The 15,590-nt window shown below is 35.0% G+C and overlaps 1 protein-coding gene across 48 annotated transcripts in view; it reads right to left on the minus strand.

The window, feature by feature from the left end:
* Window positions 1-15,590, minus strand: part of SWT1 (SWT1 RNA endoribonuclease homolog) — a 107,721-nt gene that overhangs the window by 71,978 nt on the left and 20,153 nt on the right. For 22 of the 48 annotated variants that reach the window (XR_015143124.1, XR_015143125.1, XR_015143122.1 and 19 more), the window contains 4 exons: window positions 11,706-11,765; window positions 10,197-10,341; window positions 9,182-9,283; window positions 8,611-8,799 (listed from right to left, as the gene is read on the minus strand). Coding sequence is in view for 28 of the 48 variants with exons in the window: in XM_086343357.1 (XP_086199483.1) it covers window positions 8,611-8,799; window positions 9,182-9,283; window positions 10,197-10,341; window positions 11,706-11,765 (496 nt within the window). In the remaining 20 variants the exon portion in view is untranslated. The remainder of the gene's footprint in view (window positions 1-8,610; window positions 8,800-9,181; window positions 9,284-10,196; window positions 10,342-11,705; window positions 11,766-15,590) is intronic. The other 26 variants (XR_015143133.1, XR_015143130.1, XR_015143128.1 and 23 more) reach the window with 3 other exon arrangements.

The following is a 15,590-nucleotide window of genomic DNA, read 5'->3' on the forward strand; positions in this document are numbered from 1 at the left end:
GGAACTGTATAAACAATTTAGGCCATATTTACAAATTGAATCATCTAAAACAAAGAAAACTTTTTAAATAAGAGGAGGAAGATAAAACACAACAAAAACAATGACCTGAAAATTCTGGATCTAGAATTCATATATTTATGGGTTTAATTAACTGATAGTTTATTAAATTGATAGTTTACTAAAACAGAAGAGAATATGCCTATTAATAAACCCAAAGGAAAGAAATGTGATCAGTAGGTTAAAATGCCATACTAGAAACCAAAAGCTATGAATTCTAGTCTCAGTTCAGTCACTTAAGAGATTTTAAGCAAATTATATGATTATATCTTGTTTCATATTAACTTAAAAGAGGTCAGTAAAATAACCAGCAATTGTTCTACCAGCAACAGAACCAATTTCATGTGTCTGCTTTTTCTTAACCTCTAAGCAATAACATTTAGAGAGAGATGTACAGAAGAAGACAACATGGGCACTAGGAAGAGAATACAAAAAGTAATTTCTAACAAATGTTAGTATGTAGCTGATATAGTATCCTCTGGTATTCTCCAAGTCTTAAAGCATGTAATAAGTTGTGTTTGTGTATGTGTGTGTATGAAAAGAATGTAATATGTAGAAAGAGGACTAAAGATATCATTTTTATAAGTCCTTACACTACCTGCCTCAGAAATCCCTGGGGTACTTATTAATAATATAGAAAGAAGCACCACACCCCAGACCCATTTATGGATAAGAATCTTTGAAGCCTGGATCCAAAGACTGATTTAAGCCCTTGGCAAGTCTCTTACACACTAAAAGTCAAGACATGCTGCCCAGTGAGCCTTAACTTTTTTCCCAGATTATAACCTTTTTCTCCCCTCAACTTTTAGCCTATATTACTGATTCCTCTAAACTTTCAAATTCGAAAACTCATTCACACACGCAATAAACATTTTTCTAAGGTCTAAGCTGCACCAGGTCCCTATGCTTGTCAAAAGACAAACTCTTTGGGGCCTCATGATCTCTTGGCGAAGTCTAGACAAAACTCAACTGATCTCATAGCATGAACCTGAGAGACATATGATTCAGTTCTTTAATCAGACAACCAGTAAGCCAGACAGACATACATTACAACAGCCAATTTTCCTGCTTTTAGCTCACAAAGTAAATATCACAATAATGCAAAATGGGCAGCTCAAAATCAGTGGTTAACTTTAGCAACTCAATTTGACCAATCAAAGGAGGTTTAGAGCATACAGTAAGTACACTGCTCTAAAGGTATCAAAGTTCATGATTACTTGTTCTGTCACTTTTTTCTAGAATACACAGGCCCAGAAGGTATACCTAAAATTATAAGAATATTCATAAATATTTTTACCAACAAATATTTTTGAGTACTTGCTCAGGAACTGTTCAAAAATGAACAAAGACACTGGAACCAGATAACCTGGGTTTGAATTCTTGCTTTCCCACTTACTGGACATGCAATAATGGGCAAATTGCTTAACTGTATAAATTACAGTTAATATGATATTTAGCATAGTAATAGAATTAAAGTTTCTCAACAGCGGGCTTTGTATGTCTCATTCACTGCTGCAGCCTCAACAGTTAGAACAGTGTCTAATACAAATATCCTGCAAGTAATGATTCAACAAAAATGTAATAAAAGAAAATATAAAAATGATGGAACAAATGTCTGGTGTAGCAGGTATCAGATAACCTTATTTTTACCTAAAAATAAAAATAAATAATTATAGAAAATCTGAAAAATTCCGAAAATATAAAGAAAACTAAAATATCTCATAATTTCATCAGCTCAATATATCTCTAAGTATATATGCACAATCTAAGGAACTTGGGATTGTAATCTATACTCTTTTAAATCCTATTTTTGGTGTTTTGCAAGTTAAAATGAGTTCATTAGTGTCAGCGATCAACGCAAAGAAACAGAGGAAAACAAGGGAACGGGAAAGACTAAAGATCTCTTCAAGAAAATTAGAGATACCAAGGGAACATTTCATGCAAAGATGGGCTCAAAAAAGGACAGAAATGGTAGAGACCTAACAGAAGCAGAAGATATTAAGAAGACGTGGCAAGAATACACAGAAGTGTACAAAAAAGATCTTCACAACCCAGATAATTACGATGGTGTGATCACTCACCTAGAGCCAGACATCCAAGTGGGCCTTAGAAAGCATCACTACGAACAAAGCTAGTGGAGGTGATGGAATTCCAGTTGAGCTATTTCAAATCCTGAAAGATGATGCTGTGAAAGTGCTGCACTCAATATACCAGCAAATTAGGAAAACTCAGCAGTGGCCACAGGACTGGAAAATGTCAGTTTTCATTCCAATCCCAAAGAAAGGCAATGCCAAAGAATGCTCAAACTACCCCACAATTGCACTCATCTCACATGCTAGTAAAGTGATGCTTAAAATTCTCCAAGCCAGGCTTCAGCAATACATGAACCGTGAACTTCCAATTGTTCAAGCTGTTTTTAGAAAAGGCAGAGGAACCAGAGATCAAATTGCCAACATCCGCTGGAGCACTGAAAAAGCAAGAGAGTTCCAGAAAAACATCTATTTCTGCTTTACTGACTATGCCAAAGCCTTTGACTGCATGGATAACAATAAACTGTGGAAAATTCTGAAAGAGACGGGAATACCAGACCACTTGACCTGCCTCTTGAGAAATCTGTATGCAGGTCAGGAAGCAACAGTTAGAACTGGACATGGAACAACAGACTGGTTCCAAATAGGAAAAGGAGAACATCAAGGCTGCATACTGTCACCCTGCTTATTTAACTTATATATGCAGAGTAGGGATTGGGGGCAGGAGGAGAAGGGGACGACAGAGGATGAGATGGCTGGATGGCATCACCAACTCGACAGACGTAAGTTTGAGTGAACTCCGGAAGTTGGTGATGGACAGGGAGGCCTGGTGTGCTGCGATTCATGGGGTCGCAGAATCGGACACGACTGAGCGACTGAACTGAACTGAACTGATGCAGAGTACATCATGAGAAATGCTGGGCTGGAGGAAGCACAAGCTGGAATCAAGATTGCCAGGAGAAATATCAATAACCTCAGATATGCAGATGACACCACCCTTATGGCAGAAAGTGAAGAAGAACTAGAGAGCCTCTTGATGAAAGTGAAAGAGGAGAGTGAAAACGTTGGCTTAAAGCTCAACAGTCAGAAAACAAGGATCATGGCATCCGGTCCCATCACTTCATGGCAAACAGATGTGGTAACAGTGGCTGACTTTATTTTTCTGGGCTCCAAAATCAGCACAGATGGTGATTGCAGCCTTGAAATTAAAAGACACTTACTCCTTGGAAGGAACATTATGACCAACCTAGACAGCATATTAAAAAGCAGAAACATTACTTTGCTAACAAAGGTCCATCTAGTCAAGGCTATGGTTTTTCCAGTGGTCATGTATGGATGTGAGAGTTGGACTATAAAGAAAGCTGAGTGCCGAAGAATTGATGCTTTTGAACTGTGGTGTTGGAGAAGACTCTTGAGAGTCCTTTGGACTGCAAGGAGATCCAACAAGTCCATCCTAAAGGAGATCAGTCCCGGGTGTTCATTGGAAGGACTGCTGTTGAAGCTGAAACTCCAATACTTTGGCCACCTGATGAGAAGAGCTGATTCATTTGAAAGGACCCTGATGCTGGGAAAGATTGAGAGCAGGAGGAGAAGGGGACAACAAAGGATGAGATGGTTGGATGGCATCACTGACTCAACGGACATGGGTCTGGGTGGTCTCCGGGAGTTGGTGATGGACAGGGAGGCCTGGCGTGCTGTGGTTCATGGGGTCACAAAGAGTTGGACACACTGAGCGACTGAACTGAACTAACCCAATAGGACTGATATTCTAACTAAACAGGGGAAATCTGGAACCAGACATGAGTAGAGAGAAGAGGATATGAAGAGCAATAAGGAGAAAATGGCCATTTACAAGCCAAGAAGGCAGTCTGGAACAGATGTTTCTCTGATAGATGTCAGAAGGAAATAATCCTGCTAACACCCTGATTCTAGACTTCCAGTCTTCAGAACTGTGAGACAAATTTCTGGATGGTTTTTGGTATTACTTTTTAGCTTACATATGTAAGTGACACATGATATTTGTCTTTCTTTGCCTGAATTAATCTAAGAAATTTAGGATTGTAGTTTATATTCTTTTAAATATTATTCTGTTTAATATCACATGATAACATTTTTCAAAATTAGTATTCTCTCATTTGGCTACAGGATTATATGTAACATCTCCAACTGTCAAGACTGTTTCAAATTTTTCGCTGTATAAATCATGCTGTGATGAACACTAATTATATAAATCACTGATCTCTGATTATTTCTTTAGAATAATTGCAAGAAAGACAAATCATCTCCGTAGGCTTTGTATAAACACTGATAAATTGCTCTCTGAAAAGTTACTAATTCATATTCCCTATGCACTGAGTGCTGTGTTCCTATCAAGTGCTGGGAAGAAGTATCATTCTAAATTTAGGAACAACAAAAATAAAAAGGGAAAATGCAAAAAATATAAACTAAAAAGTTTTACACATAAGCAGTTAACAATATTTAAAACAGTAAACAGGAAAATATTTACCTTGAACAAAAAAGGCTGACTAGATGTATTTCTTCTTTTGTGAATTACCTATTAATAATCTTTGTCCATTAGGGAAATTTAGTTTTTCTAAACCATCTGTATAACTTTCTCATGTAAGAGGACTCACAAGACTTACCACTTATTCCAAACATTAAACCATTAAGCACTTTAATACAATTAGCTCAACCAATCTTCAGACCATATTTTCAGCCAGGGGTCATTTCCCCCCATTTTATTTACTCAGTTTCCTCACGTTTAACTTTCTCCAGGTCAGCTCAAAAAACTCAGGTCAATCAGATTTCAAATCCTATTCTCATCGTAATGCATACTATATTAAATAAGTACAATTTTGAAAAGAGTAAGGACAACACTAAAATTATGTTCAACTAAGTCTATTTATTAATAACATAGACTATTTTCATTCAATTTGTGGCATTTTTCTTTTTTTGATGGAAAATTCCTGTCTAAAAAAAATACAGTTATAATACTCAATGATTACATAAAACAAAATAATACATCTATATATGCAATTATTAGAGTTAGTGGCAAATGTACTCGACAGATGCAAAGCATAATTAAAGACTGTTTTGTTCTTGCTTTTCTTCAAACAAGTATTTTAATTTTATTCAAAAATCCTGAATTAAATTTTTTATAAGTTTCAATTCATCATTAGAATGTAAAATATAATTTTACTATGATAAAAATGACTAAGGATATTTCTAAAGGAGATCATAAAATCATTATCAACAGAATAAATATATTAAGTGCATTAGATTTTATATAAACAATGTTTCAAACAATCACTTTGACAGATAACAATGATATATAAAGGATTTATCTGACAAAGACAATTACACAAATAATCTATAAAGACTAATCTACAACCTTGTAACTAAAAGCACAATTTAGCAAAATTAAGACCAGATAGTATCAAACTGAAGCATTAAAGGGAAGTATGGCTTTCCAGGAAGGCCCAGAAACTGAAGCAGCACAGAAGTTTGAGACCACTACTATGATTTATCCTCCTTAATAATCCTAAAAGCATAGACTGAAGAAGTAAAAGCATCAAAAGAAGCACATAAAAATTAAAAAGTCAAAAGACACATATCAAGTATCTATAAATAATAAATGTGGCCAAAATATCTATTAGTTCTTCTAAAATAAGTCTCAAACTCAATCTATTGAAGGAATAGATATTCCATCTAGGACAAGTTCTTAACATCTCTATGTCTCAATTTCCTCATCAGCAGAATAGGTCTAATAAGAATATGGTCCACAAGTACCCTAAGTTTTGAATGAGATATTAGCTGTAAAGCACTTAGAAAAGGGTCTGGAGAATAACGGCCATACCAGTGTTGTCTATTACTATCATCATCTATACAATTATACACTAAAATGTAATTTTTATCAACTAACAAGGAAAAAAACTACGAGTAAAAAAAATTCTCACCTCTTCTTAAGGATTGGAGGTTTACTGAAATGATGGTTTAGACAGAGGTTTTGTTATAGTGTGGTTGTTTTTTTAAAAAGTCCTATCTGCGACCCAGAGGGATGGTATGGGGAGGGAGGAGGGAGGAGGGCTCAGGATGGGAAACACATGTATACCTGTGGCAGATTCATTTTGATATTTGGCAAAACTAATACAATTATGTAAAGTTTAAAAATAAAATAAAATTAAAAAAAAAAAAAAAGGCAAAAAAAAAGTCCCATCTGTTAGCACTATATACCAAAGTACAACAGGAGTTTCAGGAGTTAGGAGAAAAGGTGAAAAGGAAATGAGAGAAAAGGAATGAAAGAAATTGTCGCCAAAATGTTGAGAATCATTGAAAATGAGTGAAAAGCACACAGGGATTCATAGTATTATTCTACCTACTTCTATATTTGAAGTTTTTCATAATAGAAAGTAAAAAAAAAAAAAAAGTAAAACATTCAATTTAATATAATGTGTTAAAATATTTTAGTATTTTCTTAACTCTAATAAATGATTTTTTTTTAGTGGTTTCCTTTAAAAGCTCTTAAACTTCACATGACGTTCCTACTCAAAATGCATAAGCATTGTACTGGAATATACTAAGAGCTAATAATTATTTGTAAAGGGAATAAATAAGGGAATTAATTGTAGAGGCCCTTTTTCTTCAAAGATGTAGGACTAAACAGCTGTGCCAAAAGCCTTCTCAGGATTAATATGATAATTAGACTCATCTTGCAAACAACATAAATTCATGATATTTAAAATAAAACACATCTACATAAACAAATAATTCTGAGTTGGGAATAAACAAGTTTTTAAAGAATGAAATATATCCTCTAAATGTAAATATAAACTCTTCAGAGGCAACTATATTGCTTTACAAAGATTTTTTTTTTACCAAATAGTTACACAAAACATGAAGAACACACTTTCGTTCTAAGACTAATTTTTAAATGTCTAAAAAAAAAAAAACCCAACAAACTAATATGGAAACAAATCAAGAGAAAATCTATAGATCTCTATTATAAAAAATCACCCTGCTTATTTAACTTCTATGCAGAGTACATCATGAGAAACGCTGGGCTGGAAGACACACAAGCTGGAATCAAGATTGCCGGGAGAAATATCAATAACCTCAGATGTGCAGATGACACCACCCTTATGGCAGAAAGTGAAGAGGAACTAAAAAGCCTCTTGATGAAGGTGAAAGAGGAGAGTGAAAACGTTGGCTTAAAGCTCAACATTCAGAAAACAAAGATCATGGCATCCGGTCCCATCACTTCATGGGAAATAGATGGGGAAACAGTGGAAACAGTGTCAGACTTTATTTTTGGGGGCTCCAAAATCTCTGCAGATGGTGACTGCAGCCATGAAATTAAAAGACGCTTACTCCTTGGAAGGAAAGTTATGACCAACCTAGATAGCATATTCAAAAGCAGAGACATTACTTTGCCAACAAAGGTCTGTCTAGGCAAGACTATGGTTTTTCCAGTAGTTATGTATGGATGTGAGAGTTGGACTGTGAAGAAAGCTGAGCACCGAAGACTTGATGCTTTTGAACTGTGGTGTTGGAGAAGACTCTTGAGAGTCCCATGGACTGCAAGGAGATCCAACCTGTCCATTCTAAAGGAGATCAGTCCTGGGTGGTCTTTGGAAGGAATGATGCTAAAGCTGAAACTCCAGTCCTTTGGCCACCTCATGTGAAGAGTTGACTCACTGGAAAAAACCCTGATGCTGGGAGGGATTGGGGGCAGGAGGAAAAGGGGACGACAGAGGATGAGTGGCTGGATGGCATCACCAACTCAATGGACGTGAGTTTGAGTGAACTCCAGGAGTTGGTGATGGACAGGGAGGCCTGGCGTGCTGCAATTCATGGGGTCGCAAAGAGTCAGACACGACTGGGTGACTGAACTGAATTGATTATAAAAAAACTTCCTTATTATAGGTTCTGACAAACCAGAGGAAAACAAGACCTATCTCTGTATTATATTAACTGCATGTAGTGGTGATTAGGGGCTTCCCTGGTAGTTCAGCAATTAAACGAATCCACTTGCAAGGTAGGAGACACAGGTTCAATTCCTGGGTGGGGAAGATCCCTGGAGGAGGGCATGGCAACTCACTCCAGTATTCTTGCCTGGAGAATCCCACGGCAGGCTACAGTTTCACAGGGTCGCACAGAGTCAGACACAACTGAAGCAACTGAGCACGCAGATGATTAGAAACACAGATCACTTATGGGCCTCATCACTCAGCAAGGTATTTTAAAAAAAGATTCAAGTATTGTAATACTGACAGCTATGCATACAGAACTATATAGTCACTATCTGTGAAATCACAGACCTTCCCAATAAGGTCTAGGAGAAACAGAAAATATCAAAGACCTCCAAAACAAGCCTAATAGAACAGTCCAAAACATCACCATGTCCTGCCATTTCATAATGCAATACTTATAGTATTGTTTTAAGTTTTGCACCGTTTCCCTGCAATAATGAGTCAGCATCCAAACAAATCTTAATCAGGGAACACCCTGAGAGAACAACACTTACAAAGTTTTTGAGATGCAAGTTGTATTGACTGACCCCATAGCTTTCTATCTTGATTTCTGAGACTGTCATTGATGAAATGAACTGCAGGTATAGCTTTGTGCTGGGCATGTTTCAGTAATTTTCCTGCCTTCATACGATCCAGCTCTTGTACAACCACCCAGGGAATTATTAACACAAGACTGTCAAAGCCTAAAAAAATAAAAAGATTTCTTATAAGTCAACAAATATGTATTAAGCTACTAAATTGACCTGCTGTAGGAGAATTAAAAGTTTTAAAGAAATTCACAATCTAAATGAAGAGATAATACATAAAAATAGGAACTTAAAACAGATACAAATGTCAAAAGAACATTACAAAAATAAATACTACAGGAGATCAAAGAAGAATAAGTTTAGAAGCTAGATTAACCAGTAAAGGCTCTTTTTTATTCCCCTTTTTACTTAAGCTGATTATGCTGTGCACGCTTGTGCTTAACAACATATCCAAACAAAAGTAAGTTTATGGGGAGTAAAAAATTCACAGCAATGTTAAATAAGAAAATCAGAATCAGTCAGTATGTTTTATAAATACCTGGGATTTCTCTTGTCTTTAAAAGTCTAACAAATTTGAGATGATTCATCAGAATATTTGTGTCAATAACAATTAGAAGCTTTTTGTCTGAAGCAGCATTTGCTAGGGGAAAAAAGCAAAGTGAGAATTGACATTTGTAACACACTTGTATAATAAATAAAACTTTGTTATCATAGAACTCTGATAGCATTCTTAAGGCAATCCTTTAAACAACAAAAACACATTTACTCCAATTCTTAAGAGAAAGAACAGTAATCAATGTTTAATTACCCACCAGTAGAATATTGCATATTACTTTTGGGTAGATTTTTAAATCATAAACTAACTTATGACAGCAGTAATTACGTTGTTGAACCCTGTACTCTATCACTGGTACTTATCCAGTTAGGAATGATAAGCTAATCTTAACATATTGTGCAATAACACTGAAAAGATAAATATGTATAAAAGAAAGAAAACTAATAATACTAGTATTATTACTTCTTAGGGTCATATTAGGAACAGGTGAACTGATTCACAGATAAACAATAAATTGGGAAGTGCAACATGAACATAATGTAGCAGCGTTCCTATTTTTATAAATGCCATTCAAAACTGTATACTAGCATACTCTGGAGGGTTATCTATCATTTTCTTCTCCCAGGAGTAAGAATAATCACAGTTTTACTATATAAGTAAGAAATTCATGAATACCTTTGAGAAAACTGCATTGTTTCTGATCAGTGTTTTACAAACTTGAAACTGTTAAAATTTATGATTAAGAGCAAGAATAACAGACTACTCATAATTCTGATTACTGTCCTTAGGCAAAAAAAAAGAAAGAAAATATTTCTAACTGCCCAATAATGTGAGATACATAAAGCAAATGATAACACAAATCTTAGACCTGATTCCTATAGCTGAAAGAAATATAGCATATTTTATTATTTCAAATGAGCACATTTGAACACTTTCACCTAAATATTATAAAAATTGAACATTGAGAAAACACAGGAGATCGCAAACACAGTCATACACATAAAGGGTATACCAGCAGAGGAATGTATATCATCTTCTACCACGTCAATTTCCATACTCATTAACTCTCCTGAAGGTGGAACCACAGGTAAATCCATGCTTTTTCCCACACGAGCAGCATGAAGCTCTTCTACTATCTGCATCTAAATTGCAAAAGACCCGCAAAACAATATTTTGAATTATTTTCTCTTCAGATTAATAAGAAAGCAATTAATTCTTAATTCACTTAATATGAGATAGTCTGTGGAAAGCAAAAATTTTACAAAAATATGGAAGCCACATGGTAAAAAAACCCCACAGATTTATAAACATTTACAAGGTTTACAGGAAAAGAATTTGAAATAGAAGATATATGTATATCTATAACTAAATCAACTTTGCTATACACCTGAAACTAACATAACATTGCAAATCAACCATAGTCAAAAAAAAATTTTTTAAGCTCTTTAAAAAAAAATAAAATGGCTCTTCTCTTTTTCTTACTACAGCCTTAGGCGAATTATTTAACCACCATGGGTCTCAGTTTATCTGCACAATAGGAATGGTAAATATTTGTATCCTTTTAATACTTTTTGTAAGGATTAAGTGAAATAACATGAAAAACCTCACATAGGGTCTAATACATAAGAGATAATAAGTTAATTCTCTGAAATAAGTTAATTCTCATTTCCATTCTCACTTCAAAGTACTTTAAGAGCCAAGTATGTTTTTGTCTGGATGATCAGCACTCTTCCTAATTTCTAAGATTGTTAATTAACTATCAGAAACTGAAATCCAGATCTTTATACTCTTCATTTCAGGGAAGTAGTTCCCTGATGTATTATAATGTAAAGAAATTAAAGTATAGCCTAATTTTAGAGCAGAGGTGAAAAATCTTTTTTCTATCAAGGGGCACAGACCCAGAAGACATAAAAATATAACTGACTGTCACAAATAAAAAGCAATCAACATGGTTTTAAAGTTTCCTTTAAATAGAAAAACCCAAAGTGTTCTGTGAATCTAATTTTAATTTAGAAGCAGGGAACATAAAATTACTTGCAATACTTCTATTAGGTTTGACCAGAAGATTCTAGCTGAGAAATGAAGCAACAGGCAAAAAATAAATATGTATGTGTTTTCATTTTCACTGAACACTTTCATCTTATTGCTAATTAGAAAAATGAGGCAAAAATATTAATATTATACTGTATTTTGGCAAGCTGAGGCATAAGCATGCAAAAACATAACATTAAATTAAAATTAATATTGTGAGCGTAGGCTCCACACTTTTTATTCAAAACAAATTAGCTTATTAGAAAAAAAAGGCCAAAAGGTGATTGAATAAATGGAAATACTTTTCCAAAGAATTTTTCAGGACTTCATAAATACTTATATACTGAATTAAGTACAGACATCAGTGTTATTTTCATACTATAAAAGTTTTTATCGTCATTATTTTTTATTAAAATAGAAATCCCCTGTCTTAATGTCATTAAAAATATTGACAGTAAACAAATATATCAGTAACCTCTTGATCTGTATCTTGAATACTTTCAAGTGACACTGAAGAACATGGTGCTTCAAAACTCTGAAATGAAAAGTAATTTTATTAATTAGTTAAGAAGCATACACCTAGAATAAGGTTTTTCAGCTATGGCACTACTGACATTCGGGATCAGATGATTCTTCGTTTGTGGGGTTAATACTCTTCTCACTTCAGGGTAGTTCCCTAATGTATTATAATGTAAAGAAATTAAAGCAGAATCTAACTTTAGAGCAGAGGTGAGAAACCTTTCTTCTATCAAGGGGCACTGATCCAGAAGACACCAAAGTATCACTGTCACAAATAAAAAGCAATCAACATGGTTTTAAAGTCTTCTTTAAATAAAACACAAAGCATTTGGGGTTGTTCTCTGCACTGTAGGATGTTTAGAAGTATCTCTTCCCTTTACTCACTAGATACCTACCTCCCTCCCATCCTTGACAATCAAAAATGTCTCCATCCCTTTGCCCAAGCAATTTCAGTGTTATAACAGAGACAGAATTTGATGTAAATGGAGTTGAAGAGAAAATTATCTATATTTCAGTTTACATCCCAGTAAGCTATGTTGTTTGGGGGTACATACTTCAATAAATGCAATAAAAAGAAAAACAATGAACTGAAAAAAAAAAAATCTCCATCAAATCAGTTGCCAAATACCCACTAAGAGGCAAAACTGCCCCAGATGAAAAACTGTCCCTAGAATAGAAAAGTTTCCTTCTATTAAGTCATGAAACATAGTAGAAATTCTTTAAGATTGACTCATTCATATACATGCCTCCCTAAAAATACTCATATTCTAAGAACAAAACATGCCACCTTAAGAAACAGAAGTAACCATGGCAAAGATAAAAAGAATACTGGGCCTTGGTGGTGGGAAATTTTCATCCATGAGTAAACAAACCATTTCTAAAAGTGACATGACAAAACAACAAAAGAAACTTGAAGATTAGTATATGGCTGAGGGCGGGAAAGACTGAAAATGTATGGGTGTTTTATTTTTTGTCTCCCAGCAAAGACTGATCTCTCTAATTTCAGTTTTTCCCTGGCACTTCAGGTGAGCGGCTGAGACTTACCCAATCCTACATACAGGTGACAAGGAACTTGACTAAGCCTCTACTAAACCAAATCATCTTCTAAGAATTCTCCACGATAACACCAAACACACATGTATTTTATAAGAAGCTGGATATAAACTGCAGACTCTCTTTAAAAAAGTATATCCTATGTTGCTTTGGGAATTGAGCTTCTACCCTAACTTTCCAGTATCAATCTTCACACAATACAATACCACGCACATCACACACGTAGGCCCATTACAGCCGTACTCTCCCATGACCCTGGGTTCTATAATGCTTTCTCCACCTGACTTCAAATCTCACTAGAACTTTAGAGTCTCTTCAGCTAAGGAGTGCCAACCAAGCTAGAGATTATTATAGAACTTCCTGCAACTTCTGACATTCAAAGTCTTTTCATTCTTTTACTTGGATCACTACTACCCTTCACTCTCTTTGACAAGTCACTTTTAGTGATTTCAAAAAACTTTCTATCAACTTCAAATCCTTATTATAAAAGAAGGTCTTAGAGGGCATTTAACTTTGCCTTCCCCCTTCCATGTTTTATTAAGTCCATGGATTGGGATAAAGCCTTCCCTGGAGATGACAAAAGGGAGTAACACCAATGATGGTATAAATGGCTTTATTTGCTGGAGTGATTCCAAACTAAAAACCTGATTATTCAGTGGCTCTGTCCTATCTACAACATGAAAAACAGTCTTTCCCAGAAGAGATAAAAGAATCCATTGCCTAGACCCTGGCTTCCTCTCCAACTTCCTCTCATATAGATTCTCAACACATCTCAAGTCAAACTGAACAGTGTAAGTGCTCACGTATGCTCGTCCATGCCATTTCACAACTCTGGGCCACTACACAACGGATCATTTCCCCGGCAGGACAACACTTCCATTCTTTGCTCTACACGCTTTTCAACACCAAGCTTAAGAATCTCCAAGCTTAAGAGAATCTTTTAAGAATATCTTAATGAGTCCTTCTTTAACTCACTTCCAAATTTATACTAACACCAGCCAAATTCCCAAGGCGTTAATATTTTCTTCACTGTATCTGAACATTTACCTCTCTGGGAACTTCTTGAGGGTAAAAGCGTCTTATTCAAACTCTAAATGCCTAATACATAATAGGTACCTTTAATTAACATTTAGATAAACTGATGAATTTCTACCCCAGAGACTCATAAGAATTAAGTGGGATACCATTTATAAAAGTGGCCTATAAACAATAAATCTCTAGAACATTAGTTCACAATGGTGAGGGGAGAATGCAGACTGAAAAAGGTAACAAAGAACTATAAGCCTAGGGAAAAAAAGAAGTCACTTTCTTCTAGGAAAGCATAACAGGATCACTGAATACAAAAAAAACACAATTACTTCTTTGTAAACTCATTATTTCAGGAAGACAATTATCCATTGAGGAATTTATGAGGAAAACAAATATAATATTGAAATGATTAGCTACTGTCACTAATAATGTTAACGATAACATATTCAAGATAAGAACAATATTTACTTGCTTCTCCTGTGTCTAAATGACTTTCAGTCAGATAAGACTTCTATCAAAGGAATATAAAGAGTTTTAATTCCAATAATTGAAAAGTAATCATGCAAAAATTGCTTCCCCTACAACTTATATTCATGCTATGTACCTCATTTGGTTTTTGTAATAATTCTAAACAGAGAGCAAAAAAGTGTGTAAGGTACATCTCATACTGTTCCTTAGATATACAGCACCAGGGGAATACCAAACAATGATACAAAGATGTTCAGTGAACATACTGGAAAACTCAGATTCCTTTCTTGCATTCTACTCTAGAGAATTGGTTATACAGCACAAGAAGAAAATGGAAACTTTTCTTTAAGAAAGCAATAAAAAGAACAAACTCAATTCTTTCCTTCTTTGGACCCCTTCAAGTTCAGTGAAAAAGAGTACTCTTTCTCAAGCTCTTCTGGCCCCCTTGGTTACAATCCCTCCATTTTTCAAAGGAAGTATCTTATATAACACTCTATAATCTTGATTCCTAAAAAGAGGTAAGCTCCACCACTGCTGTTTATAAGCAGTCTCTAAATTTCAGAGCTTCTAAAGTTCCAAAGTTCTAAAAGTTCTCCTAAAGATAAATAATTTTATTTGCCATAGAAACAAGGCTATCAGAATTAGGTTTTCAAATTAGTCCACAAATGCTGATTTACTGCATAATTTAGAAGCAAAAATAGATGTGCCAAGCTTTCTAGCCTAGATCTCTGTATACATAGTTCCCTCTATCTGGAACATTCCTGCTTCTCCCATCTCACTCCACCTTGTCTTCACCTGAATAACTCCTATTCAGTCTTTAGTTCTCAGTTTACATGTTATCCCCTCCAGTAAATCTTACTGAATTAATCCATCCAAGGCCATGTTAATCCCCTGCTATGTGTTCCCATATAAGGTGATTAAGTATTTGTCAGACTCGAGGTGGCTGTTTCTGTACCTCCTCATATAAGAAAGTCTTTGAAAATGATGACTGTGATTGTGGTACCTGGCATACAGGGCACCCAAAAGAATAATTTGTTAAAGGAGCAGCTATTTGGAATACTAACCCTGGAACTGTCGTACCTGGAGTTAGAGAAAACTGTCATAGTACTTCTCTGGTAGGACTATCTATAACTGCTTCTTCTGTATTTTTACACAATCCCTTCTATTTTGGGTCCCTGAGAGTTGCCAGGATAGTTTCTTAAGGAAGTTGGAATTTACAGAGTAAAATAAAAGAACCAACATATCTTCCTGACTAAACAGAATCTGCCTTTTACGATCATTATCTATAACA

The sequence above is a fragment of the Bos grunniens genome, chromosome 16 (assembly GCF_055505025.1).
Source record: "Bos grunniens cultivar Pamir isolate PY7600 chromosome 16, Bosgru_T2T1.0, whole genome shotgun sequence".
Classification (NCBI taxonomy): domain Eukaryota; kingdom Metazoa; phylum Chordata; class Mammalia; order Artiodactyla; family Bovidae; genus Bos; species Bos grunniens.